The sequence below is a fragment of the Phocoena phocoena genome, chromosome 1 (genome assembly GCF_963924675.1).
Source record: "Phocoena phocoena chromosome 1, mPhoPho1.1, whole genome shotgun sequence".
In the NCBI taxonomy this organism is placed as follows: Eukaryota; Metazoa; Chordata; class Mammalia; order Artiodactyla; family Phocoenidae; genus Phocoena; species Phocoena phocoena.
In genome coordinates this window covers 112,794,220-112,814,892 of record NC_089219.1, presented here as the reverse complement: position 1 = coordinate 112,814,892, position 20,673 = coordinate 112,794,220, and the positions used below count along the sequence as shown (strand labels likewise).

Below are 20,673 nucleotides of genomic sequence, written 5' to 3'. Positions count from 1 at the left end.
ACGTGCTCGCTCGCGGTGGCGGCGGCGGATCGGAGAGGCCAGAGCCGGAGACCGAGCTGGGATCGGGCCCCGGGCGGGGGCGGTGCGAGCGGCGCCAAGCGGATCCTGGGGGCGGGGACGGAGCCGGGGCGGGCGGGACTGGAGCGGAGGCCGGGAACTAGGCGGGAGGTCCCAGGGTCTCGGGTTAGGGGGGTGGAGCCGCACTTCGTCGCCGCGGGGGTGCCGGGACTCCGGCCTCAGTGCCGCCGCCATCACGGACTTCCTGTGGGACAAGCGCACGGGCCTCGCCGCCAGAACGGTGAGCGCGCGGGCTGGCGGGCCGCGGGGCCGCGCGGAAAGATGGCGACCGCAGGGCGGGCGGGAAGAAGATTGGATTGGGGGCAAGGGGTCTGGGCGAAATTAGGAGAGGGGGAGGGCTGAGAACTGGAAAGTGGCAGAGGTGAGGAGTAGGAAGATGAGACGGAAGGTCGACCTGCCCTAGATGTATTCTGGAAGACAGGTGGGGAAGTTGGGAGGGATCAAAGTAGGAGAAGGGGTGATGAAGTACGGATAGGAGTGGTTCCAGAGATGAGAAAGAGCAGAATATCAAAGTTGGACCAAAGCCGGAGAGGGGAAAGACACCACCGTGTCACTTGGAGGATATGGAAAGAGTTTTACCCTAGGAGTTATTTCTGAGTGAGAAAGAGAAAAAAAAGATGCACAAGTTGAGAAAGGTTGCAGGCTGGAGATCCTTGGGGGAATATGGAGAAGGACAGCCAGTGAGGGACTTTGGTGGCAGTATGTATATGGTGAGATGACATTTGTGTGGCTGTGCTAAGCAAGGTTGGATTACCTGGGAGAGTCTTGTGCTTGCATCTTCTTGGTTTCCTACAAGCCCTGTTAGGCCAGGAATGAATCAAATGCCACCCTCCTCAATTTGAGAAGTAGCTCAGAATGGGAGCCAGATGTTGGAGTCATGCCTTTTCCACACCTAATCCTACCCCACCTAACAAGACTTCTGTCCCTGGGCCTATTTAATTGCTTTCTGCCCTCCTCTTCTCATCTTCCTGGATTGTGACAGTGATGACCCTCTGATTCTTTCCTTGAAGGAAAAAAAGGATTTGTGCACCATGCCATTCCAATTCCAATAACCAGAAGGTGGCCAGCTTTTAGCCAACTGGTGCTGATATTAATTAAAAACCAGTTATTCTGTACTTAGTAAGCACAAAAGGGGAGGGGCTGGATGGGAAGTTGACTGCAGCTTGGAGCCATATGTATTTAAAACCACTCAAGGGGGATTTGGCCAGTGATGTGAGAAATGATTAAGATAGTTCAAGGGGCCAGACCCAGATCCCTGTAACTTGCTTATATTTGGTTTATACAACTATATGTAGAAACCTGGGAAACTGGATTCCTGCCTTCAGGACATGGATGGCCTATTTGGGGAGATAAGATACACTTTTAATGATTGTAAAACATTTGTGATAATAGTCTGTAGTAAAGCATTATTTTGTTGAGTTATGAGGAACTTAGCATGGCACAGATCTATCCTAGATACCAGCCAATGATGAACTGTTGCAGTCTTCTTCAGTTACACAGTCTCAACTGTAATGAGCTGTGGCCCAGACCTGAATGTCTTCATGAAGGCATGTTTGAGGAAAATCAGAATAGAACAATGAGCTGAGTGGGGGGGAAGATTCCTAAAGTTTTTAGTGAGAGTTAGTAGGTGAATATATATACTCCATTAAGGAGGAATTGTAAGCACAGAGGAAGACTGAGGAAGTTGTGAATGGTTAAAAAAAAAAAGTAGAAATTGAAGAGCAGAAAGCAGCTTAGCATCTCTGGAGCAGCCAGTCCTTGGAGGGGACTTCTGAAAACTCAGAGCTTGCCCCACTATTGCTACTTTTCCTTCCCTTCCAGATGCCTCATCCTCGAAGGTACCACTCTTCAGAGAGAGGCAGCCGGGGGAGTTACCACGAACACTATCGGAGCCGAAAGCATAAGAGACGAAGAAGCCGCTCCTGGTCAAGCAGCAGTGACCGGACACGGCGGCGCCGACGAGAAGACAGCTACCATGTCCGTTCCCGGAGGTGAGCCTTCAGGAAGATAAACTCACACTTGGCCCACTCACTTATTCGTTTATTCAACAAAGATTTATTGGTTTCAAGCTAAGTAGCTGGTGGAAGGTGATGCTCAAAACGGATAACAGAATAACCCATTTACACTGTGGTGTTAAGAGTCTTATCGTAGAGGAAGTATATAGTAAGGGGCTGAGGAAGCATCCAGCAGGTTTGGTCGGCAAGATGTGTAGTTCAAGGAAAACGTCCCAGAGAATGTGACATCTAAGCTTGTCTGAAAGACGAGAGAAGTGTCCCAGACAAAGGGAAAGCAAGTGCAAAGGACTAGGGCCTAGAGGTAACTAATGAGCTAATAGACAAGACAAAGTAAGGCCTCCATGGTTTTAATAACTTAGCAGCATGTTCAGTGGGAGGGATGGGTTAGGGATAGTTTGGAGCAAAGCTGGATATCAGTCAGGAATAGCTCAGAAAAGAAATGGCTCTTTATTCCATTACATCACTGGAGGGGAAGAGGAGCTCCTCAGAGGGAGTTGTTCTGCCGGTGTTTTCAGAGGTTTTGGTGATGTGCAGGTGTGGGCATCCTCCTCTGTGCTTAGTTACTTCACTGCCCTGGGCCTTGGTCCTCACAGAGAGACTTGAGTGTGTGAGAGCAACTTTTCTAGCGATACTCCTTGTCCTTGGTGAGGGAGGACCTTGTTACATGGTATGACAAGGAATGTGGCCTGAACAGATGCACTTAATGGGTGTTTGTTGTCCAACAGCAGCTATGATGATCGTTCATCCGACCGGAGGGCGTATGACCGGCGATACTGTGGCAGCTACAGGCGCAATGACTACAGCCGGGATCGGGGAGAAGCCTACTATGACACAGACTACCGGCATTCCTACGAATATCATCGGGAGGACAGCAGTTACCGCAGCCAGCGCAGCAGCCGTAGGAAGCACAGACGGCGGAGGCGGCGCAGCCGGACATTCAGCCGCTCATCTTCGGTGAGTGTCAGCCCAGGCCCTTCCTCTCCCCACTCTTCTTCAGCCCTCTGGGACCCTGGTAAGTGAGAAGTATCCTTGTTCTCATCTGAGCATTTGGGGCATGAACACTAAGGTGGGCACTGAGTCTGTCTACTCTCTTGGAAGCTCTCCGACTCTTGGAGGGCCCTGGAATCTGCTTTGGAGATTGATGGGCACAGAGCATTTGTGAACCCCAGTGCCCTCCCTGGCATGCTGGGCTTATTGTGTTGGGAGCAGCTCCTCCACCCCCCAAGGCCTCCACTTTCTAATGGGGACCTTGCTTGTGAACTGCCTTTCTCCCCCATGGACTCCATGGCCCCGTCAGCAGGTGGGCTTGGGTGGGGGCAAGGGGAGACCTGTGTCCGCCTGGAAGGGCGTCGTGTAGAGCATGGGGTTGTGGGTGACATTGGCAACGACACCACTTCTCTGCTCTGCCCGTGCCTCTCCCCGTTCCCATTTTGGGTTTGGGGACTTGGGATTATGCGCCGCTCTCTCTTCTCACCCCGATCCGCCTTACTGCATCTGACGTGTTCCCTTCCACTGTCCCCCATCATCGTCTGTCCCCCCTGGCTGGGCGCCTGTGACCGGTGACCCCTCCACCACCCACCCCGCCTCCCTCCGGCCCCCGCTCCGACACCTGGCTTGCTCCGACCCCCCCCGCCCCCCGACAGCAGCACAGCAGCCGGAGAGCCAAGAGTGTAGAGGACGACGCTGAGGGCCACCTCATCTACCACGTCGGGGACTGGCTACAAGAGCGATGTACAAGCCAAATCGTAACAATCCTATAGCCTGTAATGGTCCCATAGCCATCCTAACGTCCCAAGCCAACCCAAGTCACAGCCTCTTTTGCCTTTTCTCAGTGGTGTTGTTTATCTGGGTGGTTTGAGTTGCTGTTGAGAATTGACCTCTGCTGTCCACTCCCAGCTCTCATGGCCCCTGGGTTAAAGGTGGTGGGAATCATGCAGGGGTTTTCTTCCCCTGTGACCATCTGTATCTGTTCCCCCTTCCTTCATCTCCTCACCCCAGGTTGCTGTACCCTTTTTTCTTCGAACTCAGCTCATTCCCCACCTTCTCTCCCTCCCTCTCCCCGACCCTGCTCTTTTTCATTTCAGATGAAATTGTAAGCACCTTGGGAGAGGGGACCTTCGGCCGAGTTGTACAATGTGTTGACCATCGCAGGTAACTGTCAGCCCCGCTCTGTACTCCACACCTGGTAGCCATAAAGAGATAGTGAGGGTTATCTGGGGCTTTTTTGCTAATGAACCATAGGTAGAATATCTTAATCCCCAGGCAGCCCTGTTCAGTCTGAGATGTTCTTGAGATTCCAGCAAAACCCTCTCCTGCCACCCTATAGGGGCGGAGCTCGAGTTGCCCTGAAGATCATTAAAAATGTGGAAAAGTACAAGGAAGCAGCTCGACTTGAAATCAACGTGCTGGAGAAAATTAATGAGAAGGACCCTGACAACAAGAAGTAAGTGAGTGAAGGAGTATGTGGGGAATCTGAGAGGCTCCACCCCTACACAGGAAAACCTTCCCGACCTGGACTAGACAGGCAGGGGAGTTGTAGACCTTCTCATCCATCCATCTTTGGTTCATCATCTTAGAGTAGTAGAACATTAGGGCAGGAAGGGAGGGTCTGTGACATTCTCTAATCCTTTCCCCTTGTTTTCAGGGCAGTTAGATTGCTCTGAAGTTTGGCTCCGACCCAAGATGGCCTCAGTAGGGATATGCCCTGGAAATGGCCCTGAGACTGAGAATCAACATTTTCATCAAAAAATTAGTTGTGCTTTTAATACCTAGAACTATGCTAATGAAGCCACAGACATTTATGTGTAATTTTTCTGATCACACACATTCCATAATCCAAATGTAGAATAAGAGTATTAAGCAAAGACATAAGTAGGTATAAACATGGGCCCAATGATGGCTGATGGTGAGTGAATTTCAGGAGCGGGAGTTGGGGTCAGAATGCAGAAGTGGCAGTTTGACAATTTACAGTCCACACTGAAGCCTGGCGCTTGGCAGCTCCTCAGCAAGTAGAACCTTTTTTAACTATTTAAAACGTTGCAGGAAAATGGTTTGAAGTTTCACAGGTAGTACTTCTCTCCTTGGGTCTGCCAGAAAGGCCATTGCGTAGCTGAACTGAATTTTCTTGGTGATAATAGCTGGCATGTTTTTATACAAGTATGTGGAATCAACAGCTATGCAGTCCCTCTTTGTTGGAGGGGTGGTGGGCAGATGGGAGCTCATCAGACATCCCCCTTCCCCCATCTCTCTTCCCAGCCTCTGTGTCCAGATGTTTGACTGGTTTGACTACCATGGCCACATGTGTATCTCCTTTGAGCTTCTGGGCCTTAGCACCTTCGATTTCCTCAAAGACAACAACTACCTGCCCTACCCCATCCACCAAGTGCGCCACATGGCCTTCCAGCTGTGCCAGGCCGTCAAGTGTGAGTGGGGCGGGCCAAGGTGGACTCTGGGGCAGCCCCTCCCTCCATTGGACCTCTTCTGTCTCAGTTGTGCACTGCTGAAGCCCCTAAACAGTCAACTCAGTTATCTGCAGTTCTTTTATTCACTATCATGTTGACATCTCTTTCTCTTCTGACTTAACTCCTTCACTGATGTCCTTACCATCACTGATTACTCTTACTCCACATTCAACCTAGCAGGAGCTGGAAGAGAAAGTGTTTGAAGTCAAAGCACCTAATTACCTCTTTTTTCCTTTATTCCCCTTCCTTGGGAAAGTTGAAGTCAGGCAGCAAGCACAAAGAGACAAAAAGATTCCTCGAGCTAGAGGTTTACATTTGTCTGAGCTGAGAATGCTCTCTGTTCCCAGCAAACCAGGCGGGAGCAGGGAGTAGTACACCCAAGGGGCCAGGTAGGGACTAGTACATACTTCCTCCTGAGTCTTCATAACAGTACAGTTTCACAGAGTTGAATTCACAGGAGTCAGATAGACACATGTCAAAGTCAGTGTAAAAATGCAACCCATAGGGACTTCCGTGGCAGTCCAGCGGTTAAGACTCCATTCTTCCACTGCAGGGGGTGCAGGTTCGATCCCTGGTTGGGGAACTAAGATCCCGCATGTCACTTGGTGTGGCAAAAAAAAAAAAAAAAAAACCAACCCGTAGCAAGCTATCTTGATACATTGGTTGAGAAGTACATGTATATCTGATGTTAATAAGTGTAGGGCTTCTGACATGGATGGACCTAGAAACTGTCATACAGAGTGAAGTAAGTTAGAAGGAGAAAAACAAATATTGTATATTAATGCATATATGTGGAATCTAGAAAATGGTACAGATGAACCAGTTTGCAGGGCAGAAATGGAGACACAGATGTAGAGAACAAACGTATGGACACCAAAGGGGGAAAGTGGCAGGGGTGGTGGTGGTGGGATGAATTGGGAGATTGGGATTGACATATATACACTAATGTGTATAAAACAGATAACTAATAAGAACCTGCTGTATAAGAAATAAATAAAATTCAAAAATTAAATAAGTACAGGGCTTCTTAGACTAGGCATTTCATATGGATGTAGAGCAGAAAGCAGCTTAGTGCTTCTGGACCTGCCTTCTCACCAGCTTTGAGATAGGTGACCAAGCCTGGGGTCAGCTGGTACCAGTTAACTCTGGCCACCTGGACCAACCCTGACCTGGCCTTCTCCTCTGCAGTCCTCCATGATAACAAGCTGACACATACGGACCTCAAGCCTGAAAATATTTTGTTTGTGAATTCAGACTACGAACTCACCTACAACCTAGAGAAGGTAAGATGGACAGGGTCCACCCCTTGGCGAGTGGGCACAGGTGGCCATGCCACTTTGCCTTTCTCTTAGCCCTTTCTGTCCTCCCTTTTACTTCTTTCTCCCACATTTTCTGCTCTGGCTCTGACTGAGTAAAACTGCAGTACCAGAATAGATGGAAGGGGAGAGATACAAGACTTAAATTGGAAGAGAATTTGGAAAAAGAACCTCAGTTAACTTCCCAGTAGAGTGAAAATGCTTTCAAGGTTCTTGGTTTGGGCTTCCTTTTCTTTCTGTAAGGAAAGCTCATCTCCACTGACTAACTGGAGATCATGGAGATCTCAGCTAAGGAAGCTATTCCTCACTTTGCTACCTGCTATATATTTTGAGAAATACTGTACACTAGTCACCTGGGTATACTCTTCAGATGCATAGAGACTTGCATGCTATTCCAGTTATTTCTAAATCTTCTTCCTCCCCCACTCCTAAAGTAGTCTGCTGGCTGTGGGGGCGGCTATAAAGCAGAAGGCATGTGTGAGAGCAGGCAGGAGGTCAAAGTTGTTTTTTTAAGGCTCAGAAGTACTTTAGAGAATAGTGGTGGAAGCTCGGTCTGTTCATTCTCAGTCTTGGTGCAGAGGTTCATGTTCTTCCTGCTTTGCTCCTAGAAGCGAGATGAGCGCAGTGTGAAGAGCACAGCTGTGCGGGTGGTAGACTTTGGCAGTGCCACCTTTGACCATGAACACCATAGTACCATTGTCTCCACCCGCCATTACCGAGCACCGGAGGTCATTCTCGGTAAGGGGGGAAGGACAAGGTTGTCCAAGTATGTGAGGGGGTGTGGTGGTGAGGATAGGGCCCCCTGAGCCTCATAGTACCTTTTCCTTCCCATTCCTACCCAGAGTTGGGCTGGTCTCAGCCTTGTGATGTGTGGAGTATAGGCTGCATCATCTTCGAATACTATGTTGGCTTCACCCTCTTCCAAGTAAGTGGTGGGGTGTTTTATATGACCACTAGGTATTCTACCTAATTTCCTTGTCTGCTGAGGAGCTGCCTGCTCACTCCACATTGCTTATCTTCTTGGCGGCTAGACCTCAGCATCCCCTCTCGGTCCCATGCTCAGTTCTGTCTTTGTTTCCCAGACCCATGACAACAGAGAACATCTAGCCATGATGGAAAGGATCTTGGGTCCTATCCCTTCCCGGATGATCCGAAAGACAAGGTGAACCTCGAGCGGGAGGGACTTAACCCTTTTCCTTTTCTCTCCACAAAATTGGTCTCTATCACATCATTTTCTTTTTTCTTTGACACCTGCCCTCCCCTCAGCTACTCTTGAGATGAGGGAATAAGGGAATCATCCCACAACAAGAGGAACCTCCTGATTCCTCAACTTCCCCCTTCCCCTCTAGGAAGCAGAAATATTTTTATCGGGGTCGCCTGGATTGGGATGAGAACACATCAGCTGGGCGCTACGTTCGAGAAAACTGCAAACCACTTCGGGTGAGCCGGGCTGGGAATAAATTGTGCCCACCACCCAGAGGTCACTTCCTTCTTAAGGTGTTTTGCCCCTGGAATGCATTTCACAAGCCGAGGGTTAGGAAAGAAGGGGAGGAAAACTGAAAGAAGACATCTTTTGTTGATAGAAGAGAGATAAGAGGGAGTGGTTTTATGGAGGGAATGAGGTTAGACAGCCATGTTTTTCCTGAGCCAACCAGAGATGAAAGCAATGTCCTGGATTCTTTAGGTCAGGCAAAAAAGAATAAACTACCTTTGAAGAGGTTACATTTTATTGACGAGCTAAAGAAGATTCATGAAGTTGACAAGGATATACAAGTAGAACTTTCAAAGAGTATGAAGGAATAATTGTGCTAGTGGGAAGGTAGGGTGAGCTGTGACATCAGAAATGGTCACGGTGTGGTCATTCATAATGGTAGCAAGCAGAGCTGTGGTCCTTCAGGATTGAAATCTAGGGCCTTGAAGAACGCAGGGTTTGTAAGGCATCGTGCCTCACCTTTTTCCTGCCCTCCATCACCAGCGGTATCTGACCTCAGAGGCAGAGGAACACCACCAGCTCTTCGATCTGATTGAAAGCATGCTAGAGTATGAACCTGCTAAGCGGCTGACCTTGGGCGAAGCCCTTCAACACCCTTTCTTCGCCCGCCTTCGGGCTGAGCCACCTAACGCCAAGTTGTGGGACTCCAGTCGGGATATCAGTCGGTGACGATCAGGCCCTGGGCCCCTCTGCCACTCTAACAGCAGTGGGTGTCCAGTCCAGGACACTGGTGCTTTTTTATACAAGAGAACAGAGCCGGAGCCCACTTCTTCCTACTGGCTCCCTATGTACCTGTGAATATGTGAAATAGTGTAAATATGAAAGAACTTGGACCTATCGCTTCAACCCCTGCCTTGTACATAATGCTATTCCATCTCACACTCTTCCCACCCTCACTTGCCCCTTCACAGATGAGTTGGATGGGGGCAGAATGAGGTAACCAGATGGCATCTATCCCATGTTTTATAAGGAATTTTGTACAGTCTTTGTGAAATAAAATGACGTGCTTCATCTGACCCCCATCCCTGGAATTTGAGGTTTGGGGGTGCTGGGGTGGAGGGATGAGAAGATTGGCAACGAAGGGAGCCCCATCTTATCCTCTAAAGTTAAAACTATAGTCAGGTTACCAGTTTACCTGTCCAGTTTGTCTCGGGAGGAGAATGATGGGTGGGTAACAATTCTTGACGGTGAGAAGGGTTATCTGGAATGATATGGTTTGGGAAGGAGGTTCGATTACTGTAGCTCTTAGGCTGGACCCCAGGATAGAGCCAGAAATCCAGATAAAATTTGCTCAACTGGGTTCCTGGGAGACTACCACCACCGGTAGGAAGACCCCGGTCGTATGTCTCGGAAGACTAGGAGGGACCGGGATTCTGACGCGAGGCCTGCTGGGAGGTGTAGTTCGTTAATTGAGGGAAGTCACGTGGGGAAGGGGCGGTACTTGGCGACCGAGACTGAGTTAGAGGTGTCACGTGGGGCACTTCCTTCTTTGCCTTTGACCGAGACGCAGGCGCAGCCCTCCTGCTGCTGCGGGGATCCTTGTGACCCTTCCGGTGTGTAAAGCCAATCCGTGCACAGAGAAGCGGGGCGGACCTAGAGGAGCGGAGGGAGCTCTGAGAGCCACTGCCGCCGCCACTGCCGCGGCAGGGGCGTGGAGGGCAGGGGGCGGCCCAAGCCGAAGTTGCAAACATGGCTCAAAGCAGAGACGGTGGAAACCCCTTCGCCGAGCCCGGCGAGCTTGACAACCCCTTTCAGGTGACTTGCGCCGGCCTCTTTGGGGCAGCTGGGGTGATTTCTCGAGTCTAGAGGGTCGGGCTAACTTGTATTCCCGTTCGTGACATTTGATCCGAGGAAGGGCCGCCACGTGGGAGTGACGACTACTCCAAACCAGTGAGCATCCTGGGGGGGCGGGCCCTGCCCCTTAAGGAGCTGGTACTAGCAGTGTGGCGTGAAGCATTGGGGGCAAATATGGGGACAACAGCGTGGCCCCCAAGCTGCAGTCCTTGGAGCCACAGCAATTGAGAAGAGGCCCCTGTGAGTTACCCCAGAGGTACCAGGTGCCAGCTGAGCCCCAGATCTTTGCCCACAGGACCCAGCTGTGATCCAGCACCGACCCAGCACGCACCATGCCACGCTTGACGTCTACAACCCTTTTGAAACCCGGGAGGTGAGATTCTGGGAGCACGGGTGGGTGAGGAAGGGTAGGGTATGCTAACAGGCCCACTTTGTTGGGGTATAGGGGACGTTTTTGCACGCAAAGGAAGAAACACCGTGATCTTAGCTCCCTGAGAGAGGCCAGTCTGCCATGGGATGCCTAATCCTTCTAAAGACACTAAGGCCAAGGATCCATCGGTTTGAGCTCTAAATGTCAGTCTTGGGAGGACCTAGAGTCTGGCAGGGCCTGATGAAGACCCTGTCTGGGGAGCCTTTTTTGAAGAAAAAAAGGGATGGGGTCGGTTGGAGTTGTGGAGAAAACACACTATGTTTAGGTATACAGTTAGAAAACAAAGGTTGAAGAAGACTAGACCTGTTTGTCTTACTGCAATAGAAAAAGGTAAGAGTTTTTAAAAGTTTAAGGAGGTTGATACAGTAGATTAGTGCTTTGAGTCCTGGGTAAGGAACTCGATGTGAGGGGTTATGAGGGCTGCTGCAGGTTGTAAAAGAGTTCTCTGATACAAACACAAGAATTAGCTTTCTAACAACTGGGGGAGGGGCTGCCACCTTAGGTAATGAGTTCTAGGTCTAAAGGTATTCAAGTAGACTCTAGATTCCTGTGTTATGAAGGACTAGATGATCCCTAAGGTTTTTTCCAAACTCAACAGCCACCACCAAGCTATGAGCCTCCTGCCCCTGTTCCGATAGCTCCACCCTCAGCTCCCCCTTTGCAGTCTTCAAGAAAGCTCAGCCCCACAGAACCCAAGAACTATGGCTCCTACAGCACCCAGGTAAAGGGGGTGTATGGGTAGGGGTTGAGGAAAGGGGCCAGCCCTGGGGTTCAGGACTCACATTGCCCTCTGCTCATACTGGTCAGGCTTCAGCTGCAGCAGCCACAGCTGAGCTGCTAAAGAAGCAGGAGGAGCTCAACCGGAAGGCAGAGGAGTTGGACCGGAGGGAGCGAGAACTCCAGCATGCTGCCCTCGGGGGCACAGCTAGTAAGTGGATCCTTGATAGGGTTGGGGAGGGCATCTGACAGGTTCGAAGTCTCAAAAAAGGACCTCAGAGCATGGGCACTGGAGCCAGACTGCTGAGTTTGAATTTGGGTGCTATGTCTTATTAAGGGTGAGCTCTTAGGCAAGTTATTTAATCTTGAGTGCCTCAGTTTCCTCACTTGTAAAATGAGAATAATGTTTGTACCTGTTTGACAGGATTGTTATGAGGGTTAGACAAAGTCATCTATACAAAATGCTGGGCACAGTGCTTAGAAGTTGTAAGTCATAATAAACACTCAGTATTAATATAACTTTTGCTACTTGCCCTTGTTTCTTTGAACCCTCAAATTGGAAACAGAAGAGAGGACCCGGAGGTGAAAGGAAGGGGGAGTGATTTGTTGGTCTCTGTCTCACTTGTGAGATCCTCCTGCTCTTTTTGTGCCTTACAGCTCGACAGAACAATTGGCCCCCTCTACCTTCTTTTTGCCCAGTTCAGCCCTGCTTTTTCCAGGATATCTCCATGGAGATCCCCCAAGAATTTCAGAAGACAGTATCCACCATGTACTACCTCTGGATGTGTGAGTAGTGAGAAGCCTTTTTGAAGGAAAAGTACAGGTAGTAACTTGTACATCTTTCTTTTTCTGGAGCCCACTCACCCAGAACTAGACACTTCACCTATCCTCAGCATTTGAGTTTAAGGCTCATTTCTCCAGGAATCTTCCTGGATTACCCCTTTTATAGTATTTAGAACTTATTCTCCAGCCTTCTAGCAAATGTATGTTCTTGCCCTCTCCCCCTTCCCCCTGTCCTTATGCATAAATGTATTCTGAATCCTTTAAATGTCTTTGCCAAGGGGATCACACATGATTGAGATTTGCTAATTCTGTCTCCCCTGCTGAGGATGCTGTGAAGGCAGAAGCCGCCTTCCTCTCCTTAGTCGGCCACATTTGGTGAGGGCTGTGGGGTGGGCTTCTAGGGAAAGGAGCTTTCACTGACCCATCATTCTGTTCCTCTAACCCTTAGGCAGCACTCTGGCTCTTCTCCTGAATTTTCTTGCCTGCCTGGCCAGCTTCTGTGTGGAGACCAGCAATGGCTCAGGCTTTGGGCTCTCTATCCTCTGGATCCTCCTTTTCACCCCCTGCTCCTTCGTCTGTTGGTACCGCCCCATGTATAAGGCTTTCCGGTAAGAAGGGGGAGTGGGGATGGTGGAAAGGGAGGGGACTTGGATGGGTCCCATTCTGCTTCTCCAACCCTAATTCTTTGCCTACACTTCCCTTTCTTTCTCTTTGCAGGAGTGACAGTTCATTCAATTTCTTCGTTTTCTTCTTCATTTTCTTCGTCCAGGATGTTCTGTTTGTCCTCCAGGCCATTGGCATCCCAGGTTGGGGGTTCAGGTCTGTGAGGCTGCCATCTACCTTCACCCCTTCCTCCCACTCCTGTAGACCAAGTCAGCCTTGGGTACTGGCATAGGAGTTGTTCAGAAAAAGGAAATGTGGTTTTTATCCTTGGGAGGTGCTAATTTAACCAGAGAGACAAGATGTCCTCCATGATAGAGAGCCCAGACACAACTCTCAACAGACATAGATTAAGGGAAAGATGGCTGTGGTCAATCTGAAGAGGCTTCCTGGAAGAGACATGTGTAACCATGATTGGAGAAGAGGAAGAATCCTCAACAGAAAGGTCTGTTTGGAGTGAGGATGTCTGGAAGATCTTGGAGAGCTGGGAGCTGATCGTTCAGAAGCTGGGATTAAACTGTGAAGAGAGTAGGTGTAGTTTGGGATTGCAGTGCGTGGCAAGCTGCCAGACTGACAGGAAACCGGCCCCTGGTGGGAAGACATAACCAGCAGAGAAGCTGGGGGGACAGAGACCCAGCTGTGAGCAGCCCCTCTTCACTTCCACATACCTTCCCCTCCTTACAGTGGCTGGATCTCCGCTCTGGTGGTGCTGAAGGCCAACACAGCTGTGGCTGTGCTCATGCTGCTGGTCGCCCTGTTCTTCACTGGCATCGCTGTGCTGGGAATTGTGATGCTAAAGCGGGTGAGGGGCTGCAGATGCGGCGAGAGTGAGATGGTGTGTCCCTGGGGGCATGGGTGGAACATTCAGGAGCAACCGAGGAGGGCCAGGCTGACGGATGGGTTCTCAGCTAATGGACCTGGGAGGCGGGTGTTGTGGGGTATGTGTGGGTGTGGGTTGGTAGGGAGCCACGAGGGAAAAGCTGGAGCTGCAGGCTGGTGAGTGGTGGTGATGGCGTTAGATTGGAGTGGGGTAACAGCGGCCAGAACGTGCTGTAAAGTCTGTGCCTCTACTTGCAGATCCACTCCTTGTACCGCCGCACAGGTGCCAGCTTTCAGAAAGCCCAGCAAGAATTTGCAGCTGGTGTCTTCTCCAACCCTGCGGTGCGAACCGCAGCTGCCAATGCAGCCGCTGGGGCTGCCGAAAATGCCTTCCGGGCACCGTGACCCCTAACTGGGATGCCCTGGCCCTGCCACTTAGGGGAGGTGACCTAGCCCCCATCCCTGAGGTCTCTGGGACTTGATGAGACGTCACTACTTGATGTCTTCACTATAGTGCCCCCAGTCCCACAGCCATGACTGCTGAACCTGACTTAAGGGTGTGGGGAGCCCAGTGTGACCCAGTCACTGCTTCCCTCCCACTCCCCTTCCCCCAATCAGGCCACACTGCTGCCACCTCTACACACCCCAACCCAGATTCCTTCTGCTGTGCCAAGGCTGTTGCTTCGGTTATTTAAATAAAAAGAAAGTGGAACTGGAACACAAATCACGCCGTTTCTGGAATTTTAATGGGAACTAGGCCTCATGGAAGAGAAAGTGGAGGAGACTAGAATGGAAGCAGAATGTGGACTCCAGAGGGAAGGTCTGACCTGGCCTTAGTGTAAATGGAGAGCTCTCGGGGGTGGGACAGCAGCGCCCGATGGCAGGCGCAGGAAGAGGGAGGGAAGTCCACGGCTGGCCTGGGGTGGAATCGCGGAGCTGCCAGGGAGCCTAGCTCCCTACCTTTCTCCATTAATGACAGGAAAGAAGCTGCAACTTCTCCTGGGAACACAGCAGGCCGAGAGGCCTGAGAGGCTGGGTGGAGCTCAAGTGGGAGCCGAAAGCGTTGTTAGCTCTCGCGGCCAGCTCGCCCTGCAACCCTGCCTCCTGCTCCCTCCCTCCCTCTCCCCTTCTCCTTCTCCCTCCCTCCCTCCTTCCCTCTCCCCCTCCCACAGGGTCTCTGGTGGGGACTACAACTCCCGGGGTGCGCCGCGCTGGCCCTCGCACCATGCCCCTCCTCCCGCACCATCCCATCCCCATCCCCATCCCCCGCCTCCAATCCCGGACCTGCTGCAGCCGAGCTGGGGCAGCGGGGGTGTGGTGGGGAGGGGAGCGGGGCTGGCGACCCAGGAGGCGGCGGCGCCGCCGCAGCCTCTCCCCACCAGGCAGCCTCGGATCCCACTGGACACTGAGGGCACACCGACCGCGCCTCTAGAGTCACGCCGCCTCTCCCCTCTTCTCTAGACTTCTTTCCCATCCTCGCCTTCACCCTTCCCACTCTTCCCTGGGTTCCGGACCGCCGCCCTCTCTTCACTCCCGGACCGGCCCTTCTCGGCGCCTCTCTTCTCTAGGGAGATGCGATGAGCCGGTGCCCCCGCGTCCTCATCGCCGTCCCGGGCACGGTGCCCGTCCAGTGCCCGTGGTGGGGAGGGAGCACTCCGGGGCCCCTCCGTGACGCCCCTCCCTTGACCACCTCCTCAGCTGGAGTCCCTGGGCCATGCCTCAGGGGACCCAGCCAGGGGGTGGGGTCTAGAGCGAGGCGGGTGGAGAGGAGGAAGGACGGGGCTTCGGGCGCCTCTGAGATGCTCCCAAGCGTCAGCGGGGCCCGAGCGAGGCTCAGGCAACCGGGCGGCAGGCATGATGCCCTCGCCTAGTGATTCCAGCCGCTCGCTGACTAGCCGGCCCAGCACCCGAGGCCTTACCCACCTCCGCCTCCACCGACCCTGGCTGCAGGCTCTGCTCACGCTGGGGCTGGCTCAGGTGCTCCTGGGCATCCTGGTGGTCACCTTCAGCATGGTGGCCTCATCTGTCACCACCACCGAGAGCGTCAAGAGATCCTGCCCGTCTTGGGCTGGATTCTCGGTGAGTTGGGTGCACAGTTGTTGGGTGGGGGAGGCTCCTCGGGCCCCACCCCTCCACACCAGCTGCCAGTCCAAATCCTGGCCTCTCCTCCCTCTCCTGGTCCTCCTCCTCCTTACAGAGCTGGGTGCACTCTGTGGTGAAGGGCTCACTCTGTGCCTCCCCTGTCAGGCTGAGCCTGTGCCCACTCTATCCCCAGCTGGCGTTTTCCGGGGTGGTTGGCATTGTGTCTTGGAAGCGGCCGTTCACTCTAGTGGTAGGTGCCAGGGTCTGATGCCCACGGGGAGGCAGGTGCCTAGCACCTGAGGGGATGCCTATTTATGCCCTCGAAAAGGGAATTGACTCTCCCATTCACGCTGTCCAGGCACAAATGTCCTGTGAAGGAGGGTGGCTCCATCTGCGGTAGAGGGTACTCTTGGGGTCCCAGCCCTGAGTCTGTGCCCTGTTTCCCCCAGATTTCCTTCTTCTCCTTGCTTTCGGTGCTCTGTGTCATGCTCAGCATGGCTGGCTCTGTTCTCTCCTGTAAAAACGCTCAGCTGGCCCGAGACTTCCAAGAATGCATCTTGGTGAGATTTGAGGAAAGAGAGCCTGAGAGTGCTGGTTGGGGGAGGTGTGCAGGACAACCTGGGCTTGTCCTGATTCAGGCTGCCTCACCCTTTCCACTCCCACTCAGGACGGAAAGGTCTGTGTGTGCTGCCCTCCTGTTCCTCTACTGCGGCCCTGTCCAGAGTCAGGGCAGGAACTGAAAGTTGCCCCTAACTCCACCTGTGATGAAGCCCGAGGGGCCCTCAAGGTGAGCATGCACCCGCCCCCCCACCTCCGCCATTCCTTCCTCTCCGGCCATCTTCCTGGTTCTCACCCTTCTGCCTCCTCCTGGAGTCCTCACAGGCCCCGAGTATGTGGGATTTACTCCACACCAGGCTCCTCTCACATCCCTCTCTCTCTCTTGCCTTCCCCAGAACTTGCTCTTTAGCGTCTGTGGGCTCACGGTTTGTGCCGCCATAATCTGTACTCTCTCTGCTATTGTTTGCTGCATCCAAATCTTCTCCCTGGACCTTGTGAACACGGTGAGTGGGGAGCCGGGGTCAAGGCTGAGAAGGTAGGATGCGGGCAGGGTGTGTGTGCTGGCATTGGGCTTGAGGGGTGATGGTTACAGTGCTGGCTTTTGAGCACCAGGGGCTGTGGGTCACCTGTTAGGCATGTCTGTTGCAGGGGTATTTAGGGGGTCCAAAGGAGGGTGAGGAGGGAAATGACAGGGAGTAAGAGAAGTACGTGATGCCAGTCTGGGGGCATTGAAGAGTAGCACTAAAAGTTGGGCGGAGTCAGGAAGGTCTTAGATGGGGGTGGGGATAATGGGTTGATGTTCTGGTGGGGACAGAGAACAGATAGTGATTCTGGGTGCAGAAAGGTCCACGTAGAGGAGGACTTTCTCGATGGGCAGGGCAAGAGCTGAAGGTCCTCGGCTGGGGCAGGGTTAGAGGAGGAACTGGTTTGGCAAAGGGGCCAGAACTGAGCTTCTTGGAGGGGGTGGGGCCAGAAAATGTAGATGAGAGAGGAGTTTGGGAGCCAAGGAGCTGTATTCCCAGAAACCAAGTTTGCTGACTTGCTTGCTCCCCAGCAGTTGGCCTCTGAGCACTCAGTCTCAGGCCCTCTGGGGCCTCTGGGCTGTACATCCTCGCCCCCAGCCCCTCTCCTACACACCATGCTGGACTTGGAGGAATTTGTACCGCCTGTGCCCCCGCCGCCCTACTATCCCCCAGAGTACACCTGCAGCTCAGAAACAGATGCACAGAGGTGAGGCCAGGTGGAATCTGTGGGGAAACTAAGGAAGGCGACTGGGGCTGAGGCCGGGGATTGGTGGGGAGGGATCTTTTTGGAATAGGAGTTCTTTCCCAGGCTTTGACCCTCTCCCTCATCCTGCCAGCATCACCTACAATGGCTCCATGGACAGCCCGGTGCCCCTGTATCCTACTGATTGCCCCCCTTCTTATGAGGCCGTCATGGGGCTACGAGGAGACAGCCAGGTGAGAGCAGGGTTTGGTGTGGGCTGGGGAGTCAGAAATAGAGCCTGAAAAGCTGGGTGAGCTACTGTCACTGGATAAAGATTATACTAGTTCTCATGATCTTTATAGCACTAGCACATTCGCTGTCATTTTTGATCTGCCTGAGAGCTTGGAGAGGTGGGTGGGGTAAGAACTATGATTTCCATTTTACAGATGTGGAAACTGAGGCCCACATAAGTGACTTGAACAAAGTGACAAAGCTGGACTGGAATCTAGGTCTCCAGAGCTCTGTCCAGCCTGTGGGATGGCCTAATCAGTGTGTAGGGCTCGACCCTTGACCCTTGTGTCTTCTGCAGGCCACTCTGTTTGATCCTCAGCTTCATGATGGCTCCTGCATCTGTGAGCGAGTGGCCTCCATTGTAGATGGTGAGCAGAAAGTGGGGAGGGTGGACAAGGTCTGGGATGCCTGGGATAGCAGAGCTGGGTGTGGGGGGTAGAGGGGGAGAGATGAGACCAAGTTGGTGGTTGAGGGACAGATGAGGGCTGGGGCTTCTTGCAAACCTGGGCTTAGTTGTCTCCTCTGAGATAAAACTGGAGGCAGGATGGCCCGCAAGAGGCTGGGCCTGAGAAAAGAGGAACCGCCTGGGCCCGGCCAGGCTGGTGCTACCCGGCAGCCCCTACCATCCACAGTGTCCATGGACAGCGGGTCTCTGGTGCTGTCAGCCATCGGTGACCTCCCCGGGGGCTCCAGCCCGTCGGAGGACTCGTGCCTGCTGGAGCTGCAGGGCTCCGTGCGCTCCGTTGACTACGTGCTCTTCCGCTCTATTCAGCGCAGCCGCGCCGGCTACTGCCTCAGCCTGGACTGCGGCCTGCGGGGCCCCTTTGAGGACAGCCCCCTGCCCCGGCGGCCCCCGAGAGCTGCCCGCTCCTATTCCTGCTCTGCCCCCGAGGCCCCACCCCCGCTGGGTGCCCCCACAGCTGCCCGAAGCTGCCACCGGCTGGAGGGCTGGCCGCCTTGGGTGGGACCCTGCTTCCCCGAGCTGAGGCGGCGGGTCCCCCGGGGAGGCAGCCGGCCAGCTGCAGCCCCTCCCCCCCGAGCCCCGGCTCGCCGCTTCAGCGATAGCTCAGGTTCCCTCACCCCACCGGGGCACCGGCCTCCTCAGCCGGCTCCCCGACCACCGCTGCTGCTGCCACGGTCCCACAGTGACCCGGGCATCACCACCTCCAGCGACACCGGTGAGCCGCCACAAGGTTCAGGAGAGGGCAGGCACCGGGAGTTAGAGGGCCAGTGATACCCACCAGGATTTGGGACACTGTTGAGGTCCCTGGGGAGGAAGAATGGGTGAATTCACTCCTGCAGTAGACACTTCTTATGTCACCTCCTAGAAATACATCAATAGCTTAGTGGCTAAACGAAGAGGATTTGGTTTTTGGAACGCAGTCTCACAGTTCCCAGCTTGGGCTAGTTACCTACCCTCTCCAAGCCTCAGTTTTTCACCTGTAAAACAGGTATAATAACAGTACCTCACCATAGGTGCTGTGGAGTTACTGAGGCGAGATGCAGGTCAAGTGCTTAGCCCTGGCACAGGAAGTGTTTGTCATTACCATTATGTGCCAGGTACTGGAGAGGCTGCAGCAGGGCACGATAGTGCCTTAGTCCCTGATTTGGTGGATCGTACCATCTAGTTGCTGGTGGACCTGAGCAGAGATGATGCCCCCTTGGTTGGGAATGGGGTGTGGAAGCTGGGCTTGAGTTCTCAGGAGGGCCGTGAGATTGGAGGGCGCATCTACTGAGCACTCCCACTCAGTCCCTGTCTCTCTCTTCCTTCTCAGCTGAATTCAGGGACCTTTATACCAAAGTGCTTGAGGAAGAAGCTGCTTCCATTTCCTCTGCAGATACAGGTGAGGCATATGGTTGGTGCCCAGGGGGCAATGGGTAGGGGAGTAATGCCTGGCCTTTTCTGTACCTCCCATTCCACCCACTCTCCCTCTCCCTCTCTCTGTGTCTCCAGGGCTCTGCTCTGAAGCCTGCCTCTTCCGTCTAGCCCGTTGCCCTTCCCCCAAGTTGCTACGTGCCCGCTCAGCCGAAAAACGGCACCCTGTGCCCACCTTCCAGAAGGTCCCCCTGCCCTCAGGCCCTGCACCTGCCCACTCCCTGGGGGACCTGAAGGGCAGCTGGCCAGGCCGCGGCTTGGTCACTCGTTTCCTCCAGATGTCTAGGAAGGCCCCAGACCCCAATGGGAATGGAGCCCATGGACATAAGCAGGTAGAGTGAGGGGATCCAGGGAAGACACCCGGGAAAGCCTGGTGTTTCAGGTGGGACCACACTGATGCTCTTTCCTGTGGCCCCATCTAGGTGCCCCGGAGCCCATGGGGCCGGCCAGGCCGAGAGAGCCTCCACCTTCGCAGCTGCGGCGACCTCAGCTCCGGCTCCTCCCTGAGACGCCTCCTGTCTGGCCGCAGGCTGGAGCGCGGCACCCGCCCCCACAGCCTCAGCCTCAATGGGGGCAGCCAGGAGACTGGGCTCTGACCTGGGCATCTTCCCACACTGAACAGATCCAGATGAATGCTGGGGCCACAGGCACCAGCTGGTTGGGACCAGCAGCCTCCAGCACCCCCTTACACTGGCTGACACAAAAAGAAACCTGCTGAACACCCCCAGAAGTATCCCTTTCCCTCCTACCTCTAGGGGCTCCTGCTGCTTGCCTCTGCCCCTCCAGCCTGGGGAGACCTTCTGTCCTGCGCTGCATGGGTGTTCAGGCTGTGCGGAGAGATGCCCCTGCTTAGAGAGTTGGAGGAGGAAAATAAAGTCCTGTTCCTCCTGCATGAGAGTAACTCTCTCTGATTCACCATGGGCCCTGTGGCCAGGGCAAAGGCATGTCCCGGTTGTTCAAGCACAAGGGGCTGTATGCCTGTGCAATGGGATGATGAGGCATGAAGGGTCAGAAAAATCTGGGTGGCCTCTCAGCTCTGCCACCTTTAGCTGCATGATCTTGGGCAAGTTATTTAACCTCAATTGCCTGATCCAT

General features: G+C 53.4%; 3 protein-coding genes across 9 annotated transcripts; all 3 read left to right on the top strand.

Annotated features, from left to right (window-relative positions):
* Positions 1–9,375, top strand: CLK2 (CDC like kinase 2). Of its 4 annotated transcripts, none has more exons than XM_065875353.1 (13): positions 1–298; positions 1,900–2,069; positions 2,819–3,047; positions 3,737–3,824; positions 4,178–4,244; positions 4,420–4,536; positions 5,349–5,515; positions 6,743–6,837; positions 7,479–7,608; positions 7,713–7,795; positions 7,953–8,032; positions 8,220–8,310; positions 8,846–9,375. In XM_065875353.1, the coding sequence occupies exons 2-13, from the start codon at positions 1,900–1,902 to the stop codon at positions 9,029–9,031; spliced, it is 1,503 nt and encodes a 500-aa protein (XP_065731425.1). In that variant the 5' UTR covers positions 1–298; the 3' UTR covers positions 9,032–9,375. The 4 variants fall into 4 exon arrangements, with proteins under 4 accessions (XP_065731425.1, XP_065731433.1, XP_065731440.1 ...); XM_065875361.1 differs by having other exon boundaries at positions 27–298; positions 3,740–3,824; XM_065875368.1 differs by lacking the exon at positions 1–298 and having other exon boundaries at positions 2,822–3,047; positions 3,740–3,824; positions 8,846–9,031.
* Positions 9,376–9,839: 464 nt separating this feature from the next.
* On the top strand, positions 9,840–14,289 carry SCAMP3 (secretory carrier membrane protein 3). 2 transcript variants are annotated; one of them, XM_065875386.1, is made up of 9 exons: positions 9,840–10,117; positions 10,452–10,529; positions 11,185–11,307; positions 11,394–11,514; positions 11,961–12,089; positions 12,535–12,694; positions 12,804–12,905; positions 13,431–13,548; positions 13,824–14,289. In XM_065875386.1, exons 1-9 carry the CDS (start codon positions 10,052–10,054, stop codon positions 13,968–13,970), a joined length of 1,044 nt encoding a protein of 347 aa, XP_065731458.1. In that variant the 5' UTR covers positions 9,840–10,051; the 3' UTR covers positions 13,971–14,289. The 2 variants fall into 2 exon arrangements, with proteins under 2 accessions (XP_065731458.1, XP_065731464.1); XM_065875392.1 differs by lacking the exon at positions 10,452–10,529 and having other exon boundaries at positions 10,052–10,117.
* Positions 14,290–15,419: 1,130 nt separating this feature from the next.
* Positions 15,420–20,174, top strand: ENTREP3 (endosomal transmembrane epsin interactor 3). Of its 3 annotated transcripts, XM_065891511.1 has the most exons (12): positions 15,420–15,644; positions 15,841–15,897; positions 16,097–16,207; positions 16,315–16,434; positions 16,601–16,708; positions 17,263–17,435; positions 17,566–17,665; positions 18,001–18,070; positions 18,335–18,880; positions 19,478–19,546; positions 19,657–19,910; positions 20,001–20,174. In XM_065891511.1, exons 1-12 carry the CDS (start codon positions 15,420–15,422, stop codon positions 20,172–20,174), a joined length of 2,007 nt encoding a protein of 668 aa, XP_065747583.1. The 3 variants fall into 3 exon arrangements, with proteins under 3 accessions (XP_065747583.1, XP_065747594.1, XP_065747605.1); XM_065891522.1 differs by lacking the exon at positions 15,841–15,897 and having other exon boundaries at positions 17,260–17,435; XM_065891533.1 differs by lacking the exons at positions 15,841–15,897; positions 16,097–16,207; positions 16,315–16,434.
* The last annotated feature ends 499 nt before the right edge of the window (positions 20,175–20,673 follow it).

What these genes read in the sequence shown, in the direction of transcription:
- CLK2 (XM_065875353.1), top strand. Translation starts at nt 1,900, where the DNA reads ATGCCTCATCCTCGAAGGTACCACTCTTCAGAGAGAGGCAGCCGGGGG. An exon ending in AGCACCGGAGGTCATTCTCG is followed by an intron (nt 7,609 to 7,712) that starts GTAAGGGGGGAA and finishes ATTCCTACCCAG; the next exon opens with AGTTGGGCTGGTCTCAGCCT. An exon ending in CGGATGATCCGAAAGACAAG is followed by an intron (nt 8,033 to 8,219) that starts GTGAACCTCGAG and finishes CTTCCCCTCTAG; the next exon opens with GAAGCAGAAATATTTTTATC.
- SCAMP3 (XM_065875386.1), top strand. Translation starts at nt 10,052, where the DNA reads ATGGCTCAAAGCAGAGACGGTGGAAACCCCTTCGCCGAGCCCGGCGAG. An exon ending in ACCCTTTTGAAACCCGGGAG is followed by an intron (nt 10,530 to 11,184) that starts GTGAGATTCTGG and finishes CAAACTCAACAG; the next exon opens with CCACCACCAAGCTATGAGCC. An exon ending in TGCCCTCGGGGGCACAGCTA is followed by an intron (nt 11,515 to 11,960) that starts GTAAGTGGATCC and finishes TGTGCCTTACAG; the next exon opens with CTCGACAGAACAATTGGCCC.
- ENTREP3 (XM_065891511.1), top strand. Translation starts at nt 15,420, where the DNA reads ATGATGCCCTCGCCTAGTGATTCCAGCCGCTCGCTGACTAGCCGGCCC. An exon ending in ACTTCCAAGAATGCATCTTG is followed by an intron (nt 16,208 to 16,314) that starts GTGAGATTTGAG and finishes ACTCCCACTCAG; the next exon opens with GACGGAAAGGTCTGTGTGTG. An exon ending in GAGCCCATGGACATAAGCAG is followed by an intron (nt 19,911 to 20,000) that starts GTAGAGTGAGGG and finishes GGCCCCATCTAG; the next exon opens with GTGCCCCGGAGCCCATGGGG.